Genomic DNA, 21,651 nt, shown 5'->3' on the forward strand with positions numbered 1-21,651 from the left:
GAATTAAGTTTGTATAATTAGTCCAGTTCATCGGCTTGATCATACAACTGATCTTGTATCTGGATCAGAATGATCCTATCTGAAAATTATTTCAAAAAAATTATTATTTATTTTAATTCTTAATTAAAAGTTTTGAAAAGGGACTCACCCTTCTGCAGAATAATTCCTTTTACATGGTATTTTGTACACTGGCCCATGATGACTTTTGAGAGGGGTTACATTTTGCAATGGGTAAAGGATGGGCATAAAGTGGACTAACAGCTAAAATCAGTACAGTTCTAAAATAAAGAGTACAAAAACAAAACAAGTTGTAGCAAGCCAGCCCTACATTGAGCGTTAGTCAATACAAAATTCTGGAAGGTAATGGAACTTGAGATGTCAGCATAGATCATCAAGCTATCGGCAGAGATGAGCTTGAATCAAAGGAAGTGTGAAGTCTGGAAATACAGCCCAGGTCCCTAGGTATGGAAACGCACATCTGCAGGGTAGAGCGCATGCTGGGAAACTCACTCGTAGAACTCGGTGGCTCTCTGCAGGGTGTCGATGACGTCATGCGGGAGGTCTCCTGGGTCCTGGCTGCTGCCCCAGGCCTGCTGCTTGCCCTTGGCGTGGAACACATTACCGATGTTGTACAGAGCCCTCGCCTCTCCCACCTGCAGCAGAGAGGGGGAGAGAGACGCTAAAGGAACGTTCAGCGCAAACATGCAACCCTGCAGCTTGTGGTAACTGTTAAATGCAGTTTTACAAAAGCAGGTTTCATTAAATGCCCGTTGACTTCCTGCCTCTTCTCCTTGTATAGGAGAGAGCGAACATGACAGGTGAGCCAAAAAAAAAAAACCAAGTGAGAACCCGGGAGAGTGGAGAGAGCAAGAGCGAGAGAAAGAGAGAGAGTGAGTGAGTGAGACAGAGAGCGATTCAGTCCCTATGGATATTGAGCCCTTTTTTTTTGCTATCCGAGATCAAATTGATCTTGTTGGTTTAATCCCGGTTTTTCAAATAATTATCAGAGAGGATCATTCTGATCCAGAAACCCCAAGATCAGGATTACAGAATCTAGATTTTCAGGAGAGAGGAGAGGGGAGGAGAGAGCGAACATGACAGGTGAGACAAAAAAAACAAGTGAGAATCCCAGGAGAGTGGAGAGAGCAAGAGCGATAGAATGAGAGAGAGTGAGAGAGACAGAGAGAGATGGATGGACCTTGTATATCCCTATGGATATTGGCCATGTTACAAAATGTAAATCTAAAGGCAGAGAGGGAGGAGGAGGCTTGAGGGAGACTAAAGCCATTTTTCTCAGACTCCGACAGCACGTATGGGAAGAGAAGCCCAAGCAAAATGTCCACTTCTGAGTGGAAAATAAAGTTTAATTATATTTCAAACCAACAAACCATGTTTCTGTACTAACAAGAACCAACAAATTGTTCACCAGCATTATTTTTAAACAGTCTACATGCACACATGCAAATATTTTCCAATGACCAATGAGAAACAGGAGACAGGCAGAGGGGAGTTTTTTTTCCCCTGAATCTGACCAATGAGAAGAGCAGAGGGTGTGAGGGCGGTGTGCATACCTTGTCTCCTTGTTCATGGGAGATGTCCAAGTGCCTTTGGCAGCAAACCACCGCCTCATCAAACCGCCTCAGGACCTTCAGCGTGTTCCCCAAATTCCCGCTGGCCTTTCCCTCCCCGATCCTGTCCCCTATCGTCCTGGAAAAATAAAATAACCAATGCCAAGTGAACACTCCTTCTTTAACATCCACTGGATAAAATGTCCTGCACTCGAATCTTAACCAATAGATCTTTCTACTGTGCTGTATCTCTTCAACATTATATATATATATATATATATATATATATATATATATATATATGGTATTAGTATTCATACAACATAAAATAATATCAATACCAAGTGTATATATATATATATATATACACAATTGTTATTGATATTACATGACATTACATTAACGGCATTTGGCAGATGCTCTTATCCAGAGTGACGTACACTTCATTAGACTAAGCAGGAGACAATCCTCCCCTGCAGCAATGCAGGGTTAAGGGCCTTGCTCTAGGGCCCAACGGCTGTGCGGATCTTATTGTGGCTACACCGGGATTAGAACCACCGACCTTGCGTGTCTCAGTCATTTACCTTAACCACTACGCTACAGGCCACCCTGATATTATTTTATGTTTTAATTTAGGGCCTAGAACACAACGTAAAAGGATAAGTTAAGCTACACTTTAAAAAAATGTTCCTAAATGTTTTGTCGGCAAAATGGTTTCCAGCTTGACTCATATGATAGAGGGTTCCAGAAAGAACTAAAAAGGGAGATAAGCCAAAGAACACTTTTTTTTGGAGAGTGCATGTTGGACAACAATGGTTTATAATTGTTATAGCATAACAGAGCTGGATAATAATTGGCTGACTATGCTCACTCATCTTAGGGGTGATTTTTCTGCTCATAATCGCTGGAATATAACCAGCCAAGCCCAGTCGGTTCATCGTGACCGTCCCGGTGGGAAGCCTGCGGGCTCAGCCCCGCTCACCTGGCGAGGGTGAGGTCGTGCCGGTGGTACTCCAGGGCCTTGGCGTACTCCTTCAGGTAGAAGTAGGCGTTGCCCAGCTGGCTGTAGATGGCGCTGAGGGTCTTGAGGTCCTCCGTGCCGACCTCTACGGCGGCCTCGAAGAAAGCGGCCCCGCCCTTGAAGTCGCGGGCCTTGCAGAGCCGCTCGCCCTCCAGTGCCAGCTCCAGGCACGATGCCTCCATCCTGGTCGGGGGGCAACAGCAGATTTCACAGTGATGTCACAGTGATGTCACAGTGACGTCATCCTTCGTTCATTTTTTTTTTTGTTGCCATTAATTGTTCGTGTGGAGCAAGGGGCCAGCTTTTGAGTTTCCCTAATTGATATGGAGTCGCCCCCATAGTTATAGCTATATTTAAATGGTTGCCATTTATATAGCGCCTTTATCCAAAGCGCTGTACAATTGATGCTTCTCATTCACCCATTCATACACACACTCACACACTGACGGCGATTGGCTGCCATGCAAGGTGCCGACCTGCTCGTCAGGAGCATTTGGGGGTTAGGTGTCTTGCTCAGGGACATTTCGACACAGCCCGGGCGGGGGATCGAACCGGCAACCCTTCGACTGCCAGACAACTGCTCTTACTGCCTGAGCCATGTCGCCCCTATATTTTCCCTCAAAAAGCTCATTTTCCTGTTACTCCATTCATGTTTGACAGCAAAATAAATATATTTCTCCTCATATATTGACACATCATGCATATATCAATATGAATGGCTGGCTCATATATTTATGTTCATACATCTATACAACTGAGCACGTGCAGTCAGTGAGTCAGTGTGTCAGAATGTAAATCAACAGAAACTCAAATGCCTTAATTTCATTGGTTATGGATGAGCCTTATTACAGTGTTTTGTTGACGTGATTGGTGGATAGGTGATCAACTTGTTTTGCCTTTTCCCAAGCTTGGTGGTGATTGATTTGACTCTCGCTAAGACAACTAGCCTGATGTGTCAAAAAGAAAACAATTCACCATAGCGTCGCTTTTCAGTTCCAAAAGAAATAGCACCGATCAAAATAACTTGTTTTTCCCCATATTCGTGCTCTTTCTGTAATACTACAGAGGGCCATTAGTATTCTTATAATTGGTAAGATCCCCAGGAAAATTCGGAAATATTAGTTTTTCTGACTCACTCCATAGTTATGAGAACAGAAATAAATCCTGGGGCCACCCCTGTGTGCAGTGAGTCAGACTATGGGCCTGTGGCAGAATATTTCCCCATGGGTTTCTATTAGCATCGCTATCTCTATATTTTATATACTAACAATTTCTGGATTCACCCCAGTGCTGCCCCCACTTGTACACAAGGGGAACTGCAGCTGATATCTGTGAGTCAGTTATTATTGCACAGCCTACAGTCAACACAGTACAACCCGACAGAACCATCACCGATCGGAGGAGATGTATCTCTTGCTGATAAAGGTGGCAGTGTAGCATTTAGGGATGAGCAGTTAGGCATCTTTATGCGTAAACTCAGAAGTTATGGGTTTCAATCCCAGGTGTAGGCACTATTGTGTCCTTGAGTAAGGTCATTGCTTCAGAAAAATAGCTGTAGACTACAAATGGATTGCATGCAAACATTTGAGCTGTAAAAGTGGAGAGAGTTTGGAGGAAGTTTGTATATATATATATATATACACACTTGGAGTGTCAGACAGGGAAACGGGCATCAGTTCTCACGGTCTCATTGACACGCCCACTCTCATGAAACAGCACAGCAGCCGGCAGTGCCCACAACCACGTCCCTCTGAAAACACTGGAGCCCAACGCGAGGAGAGAGCAAGGATCCCAGAGGATCTATCCCCTGAAAAACACCCGCCGTTCCCCTATTCTCCATCTCCACCCGCTGCCTTACAGCCCTGACCCCCCCCCCAAATGCAATAATCCCCTGAACCCAAAGGCGTATTCTCACTCTCTGACCGCTCCCTCCCCTTTCCTGTCGTTGCTCGATCGGCACACACGCGAACAGAAACCCCGCTGCACTTCCTGCTTCGCGTCCGTACAGAGAGAGTAAACACGGGCGTGCGGTGTGCGTGACACTCGGCAGCCTGGCTCGCTCGCGGACAAACAGCGACGTGAGCCAGAACAGACCGCCGCACCCCCTGACAGCTTTTTCCAAGGGCTGCGTTTTTTTCACCCACGGCCACATAAATACCAGAACGTCCACAATTAGTTTCCACGGAGGCAGCAACATTTTTAGCAACGCAGCCCGGGCCAATGCTCCTGAAAAGGGGATTTTGACAATGAAGCGCTGCTTTCGCTGCCGTGTCAGAAGGACCAGAGATGCTCCATCGTCACAGAGGGAGCCGAGCTGTGTGGCGTTTGCCGATTATTCATCAACTTACATTTGGTTCTATTGCTGTACGCTTTGGCTACATTTACAAATGTATTTGTCTGCCTGTTAAGTATGTGGAATTTGAATTCGAGAAGAGACATTCGATTAAATCTAGCAGACTCTGGCCCATGGTGCCTGACCCCAGCAGGTCCTTGGTCACCATAGTAACCATGCTACTGACATCAGGTAGGAGAGAAAGTTCCGCATTACAAGCCATCAAACAATTATACACTCTTCCTTCTTCAGTATGTCGAATACAACTACTTTTATCCTGGACAGATGCACATTTGTCCCCAAATTATGTTTGGCCAGAAAGAGAGATATCTGTAGCCGAATTCTGTGTGAAGTGAAGACGTGTTTTATGAGAACTGAAGAGTCTTCTCGTCACCTTGCATTCCATGTCGCTAAGCAACAGACTGCAATGGGAACAGATTTAATGAGGAAATTAACTGTCAATCCAGGACCCCTTTTACCCAGGGGATTCTACCCCAAACTGAATACAGTTGAGACAGCTCCTAACAGAACTTTGAACAAGCAGCCAGGAGAGCTGAAGAAGGAATCTCTGTCTTTTTCTCAGAAGGAATCTGCTTTGAATCTTTTTTATGAGACAGACCTTTTCTTCTGGAAAATATCTTACACGTCCCCATAAGGTATTTGAATCATAGGCATAGCCAACCAAGTATAAGATGGACAAATCAATCACTCAATCAACAATGAAGGTCAGTCAGTCCATCAATTTGTTGGCCATTCAGTCAGCTAGCCAGCTACGCAGTCAACCAACCATTACATTAATCTATCAATTCATTGATTCGTCAAAAGGCAGTAATTATAAGTGCACTTTCACAATTGCATTATTACAGAGCACTGGACAGAGAATATTTTCCAGCAGGGAATCCATTAATCGACACCCCGGAGACAAATGGGGAGAAAACTAACATGTAAAAATATTCTCCATTGCGGGAAAATACCCATCACGCATTAAGACTGCCGCGTGTATCCTGCCCGATGGACCTGGAGCCGTATGGCTTTGATATCTGATACCTCCTCTTATGTTTCACGCGAGTCCTCTGCACATAGGCCCCCAGCTCCACATCCAGGGGCCCCAGGAGAGGGCTGGGCCTGGGGCCGTAGTACGCCAGCCTGCACACAGCCTTCTGGGCCCTGCTGAGAGGGCGGGGCTCCGTTTGGGATGTCACCGCTGACATCACACCCAGAGAGAGCAGCTGTCAGTGGAGGCAAGACGGTGGCCGGAATAAATTTGCAACTGACGTTGATTTCCCGGAGTCAGGTCTGTGCCATTGTTTGTAGTTCCTGCCGCCAATAAATATTATGGTGATGCACAATGCACATCTCCTGGGTCAGATGTATCCAGAAATCCAGTTAATTCCAGGAAAAGATGAAGTGAAATCCAAGGTAAACGTGACCACTCGTTCTCAGAACGTTCTGGAACGTTCTGCAACATCTGTCTGTGATTTAGATCAGCTGGTAGAATTCCTTTGTCCTGTGTGGAATGCCACAAAAGATAAGAACAACAACGCTCTCCGGCAGGTAACTGAAAAACACTCGGAAAAGATCCCGTTTCAGGTGGAACCGTCTTAATTTAAACGTTGTTCTTCACAGATTAAAACAGGGAACCGCTCCCGCTCCTCTTCAGAGTAGAAGTGAGAGTGCTTGAGAGCGCCTCTCACCTGTCACTCAGGAGACAGAGAGCGAGAGAGAGAGAGAGAGAGAGAGAGACCGGTGTCCCAGCGGGGCTAACGGCAGGGCCCGGTACAATCCGTTTTAAATCCACAGCATGCTGTGCTCAGCAAAGGACAGGGACCGCGCAGAGCTGTACCGCTAATCCGCCAACCTGCTGAGCCCCATTAAAATCCAACTGTGCCCCCCCTCCCCCCTCCCCCCTCCCAACCCGACCCACACACCTGCTGGCCGCGCAGCGGCCCAAATTACGAACCAACAAAATATATTTATTTACCTATTTGGAACACTGGGATTAGGAAACTAAAACACAAATGTGACTATACTGCCACAGGACCCCAAGGAGAGACTGTTTTTCTTCCGTCTCAGAGATCCAGGACGAAGCAGAGATAGATTCTGACCAAGTGTCAACCTTAGTGGCCACATACTGGAAATTCGAGAAGGCTGACGAAATTCTAAAATGCTACCATGTGATTAACGCAAAAAAGGGAAGTGGAAACAGATATGCATTTCCTCCTAAATAGCCTTATATACTAAAAATAAGAAATATATATTTCCAAGGATTGGAAATGCACACCCATTCACCTTCATGGAAATGAATGTGTTGATCTACTATTATTGTTGTCGTATTGGCCAACAGAGGTCTGCCGCCTCACCTAAGCTTGCGGGACCTGATGCTACATTGATTTGGGTCAGGTTGGGTCTGGGCCAGCTTGGGTTTGGGTCAGGTTGGGTTTGGGTCAGGTTGGATTTTGGTCAGGTTGGATTTGGGTCAGGTTGGGTTTGGGTCAGGTTGGGTTTGGGTCAGGTTGGGTTTGGGTCAGGTTTGATTTGGGCAAGGTTGGGTTTGGGTCAGGCTGACCCTATTTTTGCATCGGTGCCTCGGAGTCTGGTTTGGCTCAGTAGGCTGTTCTTTTCCAGCAAAAAAATATAATTAAATTCATTGGTGCCATCTGCTGTCAAATATCACTCATTCCTGTCTTCACTGACACAGCTTACGTTTTTGAAACACGAGTCTGGAGTCTGGAGGAGGTCTGGACTGAAGCCATCAGCAGTGCATGCAGTACTCAAACTCGAATCCTGGAGGGCCGCGGTGTCTGCAGTGTTTTTATGCGTTCCTGCATTTTAGTGCTTATTTTAAGTCATGTATTGGCTGTGCACCTTGGTTTCCAAGGCCAAAATTGGCTGACAATGGGAATGGAAATAAAAATAAAACAGCAGACTCTGTCCCTCCAGGACTGGAGTTTGAGACCTCTGGACTACATAATGTCTTTCTCAGCTGAGGAGCTCTACCTCAATTCCAGGGCAAGCCCGGAGAGCTGGACACTGAGATCACTCAAATGTGGCCTCTTTTCCTGCCAACCACAGTTATTTCACCATATAACCATCCCACCCTCTTTCAATATAATGTCAATGCAATTTTCCGCATGACGACCCAAAGATAAATAATGAATTACATTTTTGCCTGCTAATTACCATCCATATTTTTAAAGATATTTTAAAGATGGTAGATAATTATACACTATAACGATGTGAGATTCCTTTCTCCGGGATGCTGCTGTGTGGCATGTGACAGTTGGAGAAGAGCAGATTGGTATGCTGGATCGACACCCCTGGAGCCTTCCATCCTCCTCAATTATGCAGAACTTCCTCCATGAATATTTGAGGTCTGGCAGTTAGGTTAGACCAGGGAAAATCAAACGCTACATTTACAGGCCTCATGTTTTATTGATGAGGGACATGACAGCGATACAGAGAACTGCTGTGTTTAAAAGTCACAACCAGGTCGAGGATGACAGATGGGGACTGGTATTGTTCTCACAGTTTCAGGAGACAGAATGTAATATCTAATATAGATATGGGTACTTATAATAGATACATACTTTTCTTGAGGGCAATCTTGAAGATACTTTTACTGTTTCAAATTGTCCGGCAAGTCAAGATTTATGATGTGGCCACTTTGAATTCAACCAAGGCCTGCTATTCCCTTATTCTGAAAAAAACAAGCAGGTAAATGTATATGTATTAAAACATTTAAAATATCAATTATCAAATTATCACTACCTTATTACCAAGACCAATCATGACAGCCATTACTTACAATTAAGATACGTTCAATTCAATGCGACGAGATTGCTCTTTTTATTTTAAGCTCCCAGAACCAAAAATGGGCAATAAGGACTCTGTGGTGAGTGTGGCTACGCTGGGTTTATGTCCTGGGCCTTTGTTCTGATGCGATTTCACAGAAGTAATAAATCCGTTCAGAGATAATGGACAACAGAACAACCTACATGTGCTGGTATACAAGGCCTTCAGTGTGTCTTTAATTGACTATGGAATTCCCTTTGATGTTTGGGAATGGATGAGAGAAGACACAGACAAAAGCTGGCGATCAGGCAAAAAAAAACAACAGGCCACACTCTAACAGTTGAATATTATTAAGAATCATGAACCCATACCAAAACATGCTGTCCCACTCTCATAATACAAAAACAACAGGTATGCAACAATATTGCTGACTGAGTTGGAGAGTGGGTAGAAGGAAGGACAGCAGACAGCACACTGGTGACTCAATAATGTCATTTTTGTATGAGAGCATTGTAATGCTTCATAATAAATCAATAAATGTGCACAGAACATTGAAATAATTTTACAATTTCCCACTGATTGTTCTTCTACGAGGTTCTGTCTTAGAGCACAGTACATAACTTGAAGAAATCCAGCCATACATTGACTACATGTAAATTGTGATGCTAAAGCTGTGTGTACTGGTAAACTTGTCAATGTTGAACTCACAAATCCATACATAAGAACCAAACAACCAACGACTGCAGCTTTTAATGAGTAAAATAGACAGCCTTGTGCCAATTGGGAATTTTTTTATCTGCGCTGAGGAATGTGAAGACAAAGGAAGTGTGTGTGTGTGCGTGTGTGTGTGTGCACGCGCGTGTGTGTGTATGTGGGTATGTGTACATCATCTGACAGTAGACAGTATCTTAATACTGAGTGTTCAAAAACACACTGATGCACATTTGAAGGCACCAGACAAAAATGTTTGCATGTACACTGGGCAGATTTATTTTCCGTACATAGTGTATGTCCAGTAATACACCTCCAAAAGAGAAGGGGAAATGACTTCCTGTTTTTATTTATTATTTTTGAGGTTTTTCAACTGAAGCTTCAGTGGTGTGGTTGAAGGGGGAACTGTGAATGTCAGGAGGTGGGTGTGTCGGCAGGGATGATTTCTGTGGTCACCAGAGAACAACCACAGAATCCGCCTCACAACTCCAAGACAATATTTCTTGGCCCTCGCTTTTATAAGCATGGAAGCCAGACTAAAATAAGACTGCAGACTTTTTTTTCCATGTTCTCCTTCATTTCCAGAGAAATATATTATTTCAGAAAAACCTCAGGGTCTGGTAGTCAGCTAATTTCCCCCGCTTTATACCTGAGACTGCATAACTTTCTAAAACTGGTACTGTAGATTGTGTTGACATTGTCACTTTTCCAGTGCGCGGATGGTTTAGTTTCAGCGCATGGGCAAATGTGTCCAGCGTAGTAAGCATATATGTGGTGCTCGTGGGGCTGTTGCTTTACATCGCTTCTCAAATGTGCGTCATGTCAGCCATTTTGTGCCTTGACCCCACCCACGGCTGACAGTTGTGATCAGCTTGAAAATACCAGCTACCAGCTGTTTCAAAACCCGGTCATGGTCAAACCATGTTGAGTACGGAGCTGGTCTGAACTGGTCAACCAACTATGACCTGTTTCAAAACCTAGCTTGAGCTGTTTTTTTACATTACATTACATTAATGGCATTTGGCAGACGCTCTTATCCAGAGCGACGTACAGTTGATTAGACTAAGCAGGAGACAATCATCCTCTGGAGCAATGCAGGGTTAAGGGCCTTGCTCAAGGACCCAACGGCTGTTGCGGATCTTATTGGGGATCGAATCACCGACCTTGCGGGTCCCAGTCATGGACCTTAACCACAACGCTACAGGCTGCCCTGTTTTACTTTTCAGCAAGTCAGGTCAGGCACCAGTTGGAGGTTGAACAGTGCAAGGATGCTGGTTTCACAGACAAGCGGAAATCAGCAAAAAAACAATCATGCGCACACTAATCTCCTCACAATCACTCGGTGCTGGGTAACAAACAAGAAAAAGCGACCCACCACGACCCGAAAACCAGGACCTACTGTAGAGCCCTTGCTAAAGAAAAACACTCCTTTATCATTAGCTCCTATGGCAACACTTGGTCAATGCTCACTGTTTGGGAAACAGGTGGTCATGTGACTTGAGCGTACGCAAAGCCCATGCGGGAAAGTGTAGAATCATGGGAGAACAAGTCTGAGTGGAAATGTTGGTTCTCAAGGTGTCCCTCACCTCCTAGAGCAGACAAAAACCAACAGGTCAGAGAGGTGGATAGATTGATTCTTCATTTCTTACATTGTGCTATACGGAAGCAACAAAACAAAGAGGGATCAATGTTCTCTGCAATTAGCTGAATACACATATCAGTCTGGTCTTATACTTCACTGAACGGCTGCTTAGATCATTTCATGATATTTCCTTTCAGTCAGCGCTGAAATCTAAGGGAGAACAAGCCTTTCAGCTTCAGCTCTAAGACTCTGGAACAGCCTATCAGAGGAAATCAGCACAACTATGTCTTTCGAGTTTTTAATCTCTTTTAAAAACTCACTTTTATGAGCTTACGTATAATTGTGTGTGACACACAGTACCTCTTTATTTTTAGTTCTGCACATCTTTTGTATTGATTCATCAACCCCAGCGTTGTATTGATTCATCAACCCCAGCATTGTATTGATTCATCAACCCCAGCGTTGTATTGATTCATCAACCCCAGCGTTGTATTGATTCATCAACTCCAGCATTGTATTGATTTCCCCCATTGGATGTATGCACAGTATGTACAGTAAGTATAATTGTTCTGCAATTTGTTTAATCTGCTGGAGAAGCATATTATAAATATGTCATTATTATTATACATACATCACTGTATATATTAGTACAAAGACGTACCAGAAGAAATGTTACAGCCCAGCTATTGTAAAGATAATAAAATAAAAATATACAAAATAATAAAGGCAACTGCCCAGGCAACATCAGGAATACAAACATGAGGTTTGACCCAGATAAAGTCTTATCCAGCTCATCGGATATGCTCAATGTGAGAGCTCCTTCTCATTCTTTGTTTTTGTGCATTGTTACTTACACTCACCAAGCACTTTATTAGGAACATTTTTACTTTATTACACCTACTTATTCATGCCATTCTCTAATCAGCCAATTGTGTGGCAGCAGTACAATGCATACAATCATGTAGATACAGGTCAGGAGCTTCAGTTAATGTTCACCTCAATGTGATCTAAGTGACTTTGACGGTGGAATGATTGTTGGTGGCAGACAGGGTGGTTTGAGTATTTCAGAAGCGGCTGATCTCCTGGTATTTTTCACGCACACTAGTCTCTAGAGTTTGCAAAGAATGGTGCAAAAAACAAACAAATAAATCCAGTGAGCAACAGTTCTGCAGACAGAAACACCTTGTTAATGAGAGCTGTCAGAGGAGAAGGGCCAGACTGGTCAAAGCTGACAGGAAGGTGACTGATGCAAATAACCACACATTACAACAGTGGTACGCAGAAGAGCATCTCTGAACATGCAAAGCATCATAACTCTCAGTGGATAGGGTACAGCAGTAGAAGTAAAAAAAAAAGTCTAATAAATACATAATAAAGTGTTCGGGGAGTGTATATTACATTAATAGCTGGCATTAAGGACACATTCTGGGGTTATGAGTTATGAGTGACAGCATATGCACTCATAACCGTAGTGATCACTTTATACCAGTACACCAGCTCATTAATGCAAATGTCTAATCGACTAATCATATGACAGAAACTCAATGCATAAAAGTGAGTATGCTGACATGGTCAAGAAGTTCAGTTGTTGTTTAGACCAAACATCAGAATGGGGAAGAGATGTAATCCAAGTGTCTATGACCATGGAATGATTGTTGCTACAAAAACAGGGTGGTATTAGTATCTCATAAACTGCTGATTTTCTGGGATTTTCATGCACAACAGTCTCAAGAGTTTACAGCGAATGGTGCAAAAAACAAAACAAAAAAACCCCATCTAATGAGCAGCAGTTCTGTGGGCAAAATGAGAACAGTCAGAAGACAATGACCAGACTAGTTCAAACGGACAAGAAGCATGTGAATCATATGTTAGAATAGCGGTATGCAGAAGAACATCTTTTGAACAACACGGCGAACCTTGAAGCGGATTGGCTAAAGCACTAATAAATAAAAAAAGTCTAAAGTGCTCACTGCATGTATACCACCACCAAATGCTGTGATAGGCCAATAAATGCCATTACCCCAGCCTTAGGGTTTGTGATTTCCAAGTGTTCATTTGATCATTTTATTAGACTTCTCCTCACCTGCAAGTTTCCTAGGATCAGGGACAAATTTACACATTTTTGACCCCAACAGACCGAGTACAGGATTTCTGTACTCTTTTTTGTGTGATCCCTCTGCTAAAAAATTTTCTGAATTATTGGGTGAGTGAATTTCAAGTTAAAAGCAGGCATGAATTCTTACAGCTGTGTTTACATCCACCAGTGCCCCTCCCCCAGTACGTATTTTCTGGTTCCAAGACCCACCCACCCCTCCTCCCCAGAGGCCAGATTTTGGGGCTAGAAGATGAGCCAGCTTCTGGATCTCCATCAGCAGCGTGCAGCAGTGCATGTCAGAGACAATAAGCCCTGTAATTACACGCCCGTAGCCTTGGGCCTCGAGAAGCGAGAGGGTGTGTCTCTGGTGAACTCCCTCATTGTACAGCAGCATTTGGGACTGTGTAATGGAGATTTCCTGCGCGGTTTTAGTGACATACACTTTTATCCCTCTGCGGTCCTCGGTCTCCACCACACCACCCCTGCTGGCGTCGCCGATACGGTGACCTCACGGTCACAGACCCACCCAGGAAACCGTGCGGCATCGCCCCCGGCAACGCGCTGTAGCGTCTCACCTTGTACACAACGCCACCGACGTGACCGGTGAAGTGACGCATTGGATTATGGGAGGTTTTCACCAGGCGTGAACGTTACGGGCGTGAACTTCGCACAAACGTGAAGCGGCACGATGACACCGGCCCTGGATGTAGGGGATAGGCACGTGTGACAAGCAAGGGTCAGATGTTGTGACCGTGCGTCTTGTTTTTGGAGGCCTTGTAGGCTTTCCCATTTCAATCCTAATTAGGCAAAACTGATTCTACTTATTTGCAGCCCAACATGATCCCGAGCGTGTGAACGAGGTGTGCTTCATTAGGGTTGGAGTGAAAACATACAGGATGGTAAATCTCCAGGAACAGGGTTGGGCAGCCCTGCTCTAGCTGTTGAACGAGGTGTGCTTCATTAGGGTTGGAGTGAAAACCTACAGGATGGTAAATCTCCAGGAACAGGGTTGGGCAGCCCTGCTCTAGCTGTTGAACGAGGTGTGCTTCGTTAGGGTTGGAGTGAAAACCTACAGGATGGTAAATCTCCAGGAAGAGGGTTAACCCTTTCCTCCTCACCTCCCCATTGCCACCCAACCATGCTGGCTCTCCCCCCCCCCCCCTTCTAGGACTCCAGAAATTGGGCAGTTATTCCAAGCTAAATTTAGAGGGATGCTAGGCTCGTTGCCAGGGAAACCAGCAGATGGCCCTCGGAAAAGCTACATAAGCGTACCTCTCTCTGGCACTCTCGCTGTGGCCTCTTCCACATGTTACCTCTGTCTCAGTCTGTCACTGTGAACATTGCGGCAGTCCTTTTGTAAGCAAGGTGTGTGTGGTGTGTGTGTATGTGTGTGCTGTCTATGTTATTTTGCTCTCAATGTGTCTCCAAGTAAAATAAAGGAAAATGGAAATATTTTAAACCAATGGTTACCAACCCTTTTTCATCTATCATTCTGTAGGTTTTCATTTCAACCATAATTTCTGACTCTATACTAATTAGCAGCTTAACAAGATCTCTAGCTGGTGAATGTTGTGTGCTTTCTTTAGTCCAAGGTCCTGACTCACTGTGGACATTAAAGATCCCATGACACTCTTCGCAAAGAGTTACGGGTTCCCCAGTGTCCTGGTTAAATTCCCAACCCTGGATCTTTCAACCGGCCATTTATCTTTGTTAGGATAGATGGCCAGCAGGAGGGTAGATCTCCAGGACCAGGGTTGGTTACCGCTGTTGTAGACAGTATGCTCTGACATTAGGGTCAGAGACACATCATTTTATCCTTCCCCCAGGAGAGAGCTGGGTCAGAGGCTGAACTCACTAGAACAAAGAGGACGGTGAAGGCAGGAATTACGCTCTGTCTAAACGGTGAGAGAAAAGCTAAGGGAAAACCACAAAGAGTGAAGACAAATGCGCACAGATATAGGCGGAAGAAGGGACTGTGGGGACTGTAGGCGGTAGTGTGTATTGTGTGTGTGCCATCAGCGGTAAGCCAAAGTCATCCTGAGAATGTGTCTGCTTCTTGGCCGCTGTCAGAAATCTGCGGTGCCCTCTAGTGCCAGTGTCGGGGGGAAAACTGTGACAATGTTTGAGTCAACAGCCTTCGCCATTACGGTTTCTCTCTCTCTCGCTCGCTCTCTCCTTCCTGTTTGCTGTTCACACAGCACTCGACAGAATAAAAAGGCTCTCCATTCCTCCAAAACAAACACCACCCACCTACCCTTTTGGAAAGGGAGAGAAAAAGACAGAGGGTAAGGGGCGCTGTCTAAGAAGTGCCCGTTAAGTGTTTTAGTAAGAAGTATCTTTAGAAGTGTCTGTTAAGAAGGCTGTGGCGGTATCAAGCAGCAAGTGGCAATAAATATTCTCAAGGTCCGTGTTATTGAACTCCAGTGGCTCATTTACGTGCGAAGAAAGCAAACAAAGAACAAGCGATAGCAGTGTGCTGCTGTTGAGCTCAGCTCGGACTCACACTGATTCAACACCCTGTTACACACTTACACACACGCAGCCCGCTATACAGAGTACTGTATGTCCACACACACACGGTGGAGACTCAACAATCTGTCCCTGGTGAAAGTATGCTCATGTGAAATCCCCTTTGACAGTGTAAGCAAAAGCACCTGTGCTCCTATCAGCAGTCGGTGGGTGTAGCAGGAGGGGTGGGGGTGGGTGGGGGGGGCAGAGGAAGCTCCTCTTAACAGGGCTGTCTGACACGTATGCAAAGGCATGAATAACGGCGGCCAAACCGCCGCTGCTTCCCTGCCGCACACAGCCGGGGCCGCCCCGCTCCCTGCCTGCGCTCAGCCTGCCGCGTCCACCCACCGCGGGGTCCTCCCTGCCTCCCCACCCCCGCCCTAAACGCCTCGCGCCTCTCCAGCTCCCGCCTGAGGGGAGCCCTGCCTCCGGGTCGCTCCGTTTCGGCACCGTCCCTCCCCAGCCTCCCTCGTCCTCAGGCAGCTGGAGAGCCGGCAGTCCGCCACCGCTGCTCCCCTCCCCCCCCCTCCTCTCCTCTCCTCTCCTCTACTCTCTCTCAAATTCCCCCCCCCTTTCTCTCTCCGGTTCCTACCTGGAGTGCAGCCTCTTGCTGGCCAGGTCCTGGTCCACACCATTAGCAGACAGAGCCATGTGCTGGTGCTGATCCCAGCCTCTGTGCGCCGCGATCCCAGTCGCTTGTGTGCGAGGCGTCCGCGAGAGCTGAGGAAGTGAGGTACTGAGCAAACAGACCACGAGCCGCGGCCCCTCCCCCGCCCGTGACATCATAGCCCTGCGTGCGCATGCAGAGCTTCTGCCGGAGACAGGCCGTGCTCGCACTCCCTCGCTCGCTCTCTGTCTCTCTCTCCCTCCCTCGCTCGCTCTCTGTCTCTCTCTCCCTCCCTCGCTCGCTCTCTGTCTCTCTCTCTCCCTCGCTCTCTGTCTCGCTCTAACTCTCCCTCCCTCGCTCTCTCTCCCTCTCTCTCTTGCTCTCTTTCTCTCTTTTGTTTCTGTGGCTCATTTCTTCCCACCCTCTACTTTTCTGCTTTATTTTCTCTCTCTATCTCTCTCAGCTCTCTCCCTCTTTATTTATGTTCGTCATTCCCTGTTTACTTCTCTTCCACTCTAAAACACACAGACGGATTCTGTTGATTTTCCTTTAACCCCACAGTTCTGGAATTTAATGGAATTCTGCTTCTTTTCCAATTTTTCTCCTCCACTCTCACCACTTATATTTCAATAAAACGCCTATGCTTCAATCTTTTCCCCGTCAGATTTACTGCACAATTCACATTAAAAAACAGAATTATACTGAGGTACAAACGTTCAGCTATAAAAGGCAAATAAAGATGCATTAAGGAACATTCTGATAAAGCAGCCACACAAATGAAGCCTGCAAAATAAAATTAAACATTTTTTTAAATCACAACCAAAATGCTGAATTACTGCAGCAAGATCGCGCCTGCAAACGCTTCGATAACTGTCAGGTTCCCACACAGATGGCAGCAGTCTGACTTTCTTCAGTAGTTGAAGGCAGATTTAAAGAGGTACAGCTCCAGACTCCCGCCATTGCATGTTCACAGCCAATGGACACGGTACAATGAGCAGCAGACTTCCCAGCCCAGCCGTGTAATGGGCTGTAGTGTAACAGTGTAATTGTAATGTAAGTTCTCACATGCTTATTCCTCTTAGTTTGGACATTTTTATTTACACATTATTATTATTATTATTATTATTATTTTTTTTTTTTTTTTTTTTTTGGTAAATTACCCTGGGATGTATGCATGACGAGGGCTATAAAATAGATTTTTGTTGTTTGCCCGGTTCAGGAAACCCTAAGTGAAGTGCGTTTCCCCCTTCACTGCAAAGCCCTTCGAGTTCATAAGTTGAAAGGCACAAAATGCACCCCATCATTAACTGCCCTTTGACTCTGGAGAAAATTTTGTGGGCTTAGAATTCCAGACATTCAACAAAAATCCAGAAAGCAAACCAGCCACAAAGCGCTGAATGTACTGAATTAACTGAAGAAAAAAAACTTAAAAAATCTGGAGATTCTCAACTATTCAGACCTCCAATCCGTATTTTTAAAAATGAGATTCAAGTTGCTCTGCTTACAGTGTTATTCTTCTGACCATTCTCGTGGCACGCGGCACGAGGGTAATTGAAGGGTATGCTCCGAAACAGATTCCAAAACCGTGAGTGCCTGTTTATATTGTCTCCCAAAAGGAATATGTCCCCGTTCAGGAGCAGAACAGCGAGCCCTGTGGCTTCCTCGCCCTGGCCCTGATCCACAGCACCACCACAATCAGCCCGCGGACACAGCTGCACACACACATTTATATTCCACGGTTGCCGTGGGGACTCTTAATGGCTGCACTGTGCTCTCGGGGCGGGCGAAAAAGGGACCGTAACACAATTTGCCTGTGTTATATTCTTTTTAACAATAATAATTCGAGGAGGAAATCGGCACACGACAATAATTACAAAATTGAATTTACTGCACAGCATCTTCTTAAGAGCGATACTATGTGCAAGACTCATCAAATCTGGACCCGTATTTTTCTAAATATCATAATAGCAGCAGGGGCACTCGAATGCGATCCTACAGCGTGTCCCTACTGCATATGCTAGTGTTTTTGCTGCAGTCCTTTGATCAGGGAAGGGAACACTTATTTTGCATTCGAAGTGTATTTAAATCTATTACCAAAATATGGGTTTTCACTTTCATTGGTTTTGAGCTTGTAATTCCACAAATTGTTTAGTTTCAGTGACCTTTTCTGAAATTAGGATCACACAGAGTTTAGAATTACATTATTTGAAGATTCTTACCTCCATCTAACTCCACCACATGGGCTGCAGCTATGGTACAACACATGGAGAGATGTTACAGAAGCTATGCATCTAAAAACAAAACTTGAAACCGTATGGTTATTGCTTAAAAGAAGAAAAAAAAAAACATTATTATTATTATTATTATTATTATTATTATTATTATTATTATACCCAATTAAAGTAAAAAAAGTTTTTACACGAAAAGTTTAAAGGCTATTTAACGTATAGGCTATTTATTAGCTATGCAAATATTGATTCCATATTTAGTTTAGCCAGTCCAATGACAGGATCAAATTTATCATAAAAACAGTTAATTTATACTAAATCTACAGAAGCTTTAATGTACAACTTCGATTTTTGTCAGTGCTCTAGAACTCTATTGCTTTCCATTACCTTGGAAAATCAATTGTTACATCAGCAACATCCAGTTAATAACATTCTAAATGCATATTTGTGATCTTACACCTTAGGTAAACCGAAACAGAAATACAACTTAACATTTAACCGGCATCTTGAAACAGCTTTGCTGATGCGAGAGGTGCGTTATGGTAAAATCAGTTGTCCAATCTTGCCCTCTAGTGTTGGGAAATAACAATTGCAGTTTTTGAATCAGGAAGGCCCCAGTAGTGGATTGCGTTCTTAAACCTTTTGCGCTTGTGCTCCCCTTTATGCTTCTAATACACTGAATAGGTGCGTGATAAACGTATGTGTACTATACGGTGTATATTACGTTAACTTAGTGGACTCTCTCATCAAGAGCGAAGAGAACATCAGTGCTGCTCTCAGACTTAACATTACAGTGTTACATGCAATATTTTATTGCGTGTTTTGAGAAGCTCACACAGGCAAATGGAAGGCCGGAGCACACTTCTCTGGCTGGGACCTCCGTCACCATAGTGACAGCACCATGGCCTGCAGCAAGCTTACCAATGCAGATCCCGATACAAAACTCCTGTCTCTTCATGTTTTTTAATAAGGAATTTGACACGCTCACACACCCGGGTCAAATACGTAATTGTTTTGGATTCAAAAAGTTGTCAACACTTTATTGAGGTTGTCTGGTGTATAGGAACCTATAAAATGCTTGCAGAAAGTACAAACTCCACGTTCTGCTCAGTTGCACCAGACAAGGTCAAACGAGTACAGAACATTTTTTTAATCCAAAACCATTGCGTATTTGACCCAGCTCAGACAAACACACACACACACACACACACACACACACACACACACACAAACACATGTGCTTGTGTTGTCAGCATTCAGTGAACAAGGTTCAAGGTCCTTAAGGCAGGAAGCGCTCTTTAATAGTCCCTTTTCCCATACTCCTTCCTCATCCTTTCCACTGTAAATTGATATTTTCTTGACAATGTCTTGTATTCCTCAATTCTGCTTTGCTTTGGACTCATTAGAGTACCCTCTACCTTGCCGTGGCTTCTCGGCATCCATTCTGGACAGATTGTTTGTGGCCCTTCCATGTTTTCAACCAATCATGCTGCAAATACCAATCCCAGACTGCAGCTTCGTCAGTCTTCTTAGGCCTCAAAACAAAACAGGATTTTAAATGAACTGTCATACTACAATAATTCATCCGTCTAGCACTGACGTCAAATTGAAACAATTGTAGGTGAATTCATATTTAATTTTTGAGTGCATCACTAGCAGAATTACTGGACAGGTCAATTATAATTTGAATACCTTCACCATTACGTTATCAACTCCACTCTGAACTAGATTCAGGTTATATCTACTTTTCGCATTACTCTATCTGGTGTCACAATTAAGTATTGCACATACATTACAGTCAAGAGGGCAGGGTTCCCCAACTGTGGGGGGAAAAAAGTACATTTTTTGTCTCTATAAAATATGTGAATGTAGGCTACTACATGTCAAACATCACAACAACCCAACTATAACGAAACGATGAGGCACGACAGGTTGTGGTATATCGTCAATAGCGTCATGGCTAAAAAGGTGTTGTCGAGCATGCGGCAAGTGTGAGTGGGGTGGTTTTTTGTGAGCATGTATGTGGGGCTGCCTCACCATAATCAGGCCTTAATGCCACATTACATGGTTGGCATTTATATAGCGCCTTTATCCAAAGCGCTGTACAAGCGCTGATGCTTCTCATTCACCCATTCATACACACACTCACATACACACCGACGGCAATTGGCTGCCATGCAAGGCACCGACCAGCTCGTCAGGAGCATTTGGGGGTTAGGTGTCTTGCTCAGGGACACTTCGACACAGCCTGGGCGGGGGATTGAATCAGCAACCCTCCGACTGCCAGACAACTGCTCTTACTGCCTGAGCCATGTCGCCCCTACATGTGAAGGACATGTATTGTATATTCCTGTCCACACAAGGGCCAGTCAAACCATGCAGTCCAGTCTCTCACCACTTCAGAAATATGCCTTTTGATGTCGATGATACTCGGATATAGTCGTATGCAAAAATTTGGGCACCCCTGTTCAAAAAGCCTTTTACAATTAATATTTTGGTGAACAGGCGCAAACCTGACCTCAAAATGGTACAACATTAAACATGATACATTTCTTCACATTTTAAAGCAAGATTACTTTTTGTTTAAATTCTTTACAGTTTCAAAATGATAAAAGAAGGAAAAAGACCCTTTGCAAATGTTTGGGAATCCTGTCAGTTTGTACTTTGTAACTTCTCCTTGGGCAACTATAACAGCTTACAAAAACGATTTGGTGGAATCCATTCTTCCTTCCACTCGCACAATATTTCCTATGCCACCAGATGCCACACCACCCCAAAGCATAATGGATCCACCTCCATGCTTCACAGTTGGCAAGGTGTTCTTCTCTACAAAGGCTTCACCCTTTTTTCTCCAAACATACGTTCTTTGGTGGTGGCCAAAAAGTAACATTTTGGTTTTTTCAATCCAAAGCAGATTGCTCCAAAAGGCTTCTGGCTTCTAAATGTTTTCTTTCGCATACTTCAGACGCTTCATTTTGTGTTGAGGTCGTGGGAAAGGCTTATTTCTGGCAACTCTGCCATGTAGGTCTTTGTTGTTTAAAGTACATTGTATTTCCGTCCTGTGAACAGCGACCTGTGCCTGCTACTCTTTTTTGCAGCTTTTCAGCACTGATGTGAGGGTTCCTTCTCACCAGGTCTCGGGCCATTCTATCTGAACATGTTCTTCGTCTTTTCTTAGACCTTGCCTTGTCTTCAACTGTTCAATTT

At 44.5% G+C, this 21,651-nt stretch overlaps 1 protein-coding gene across 1 annotated transcript in view; it reads right to left on the reverse strand.

Moving 5' to 3' along the window:
• LOC133140698 (G-protein-signaling modulator 1-like) overlaps positions 1–16,326 on the reverse strand; it is a 40,864-nt gene extending 24,538 nt beyond the window's left edge. The window contains exons 1-4 of the mRNA XM_061260827.1: positions 16,202–16,326; positions 2,551–2,772; positions 1,572–1,707; positions 511–653 (exon numbers count right to left, since the gene is read on the reverse strand). Of these exons, the coding sequence (XP_061116811.1) occupies positions 511–653; positions 1,572–1,707; positions 2,551–2,772; positions 16,202–16,260 (560 nt within the window). The 5' untranslated portion in view covers positions 16,261–16,326. The remainder of the gene's footprint in view (positions 1–510; positions 654–1,571; positions 1,708–2,550; positions 2,773–16,201) is intronic.
• Positions 16,327–21,651: the final 5,325 nt, after the last annotated feature.

This window comes from Conger conger, chromosome 11 (genome assembly GCF_963514075.1).
Source record: "Conger conger chromosome 11, fConCon1.1, whole genome shotgun sequence".
Classification (NCBI taxonomy): Eukaryota; Metazoa; Chordata; class Actinopteri; order Anguilliformes; family Congridae; genus Conger; species Conger conger.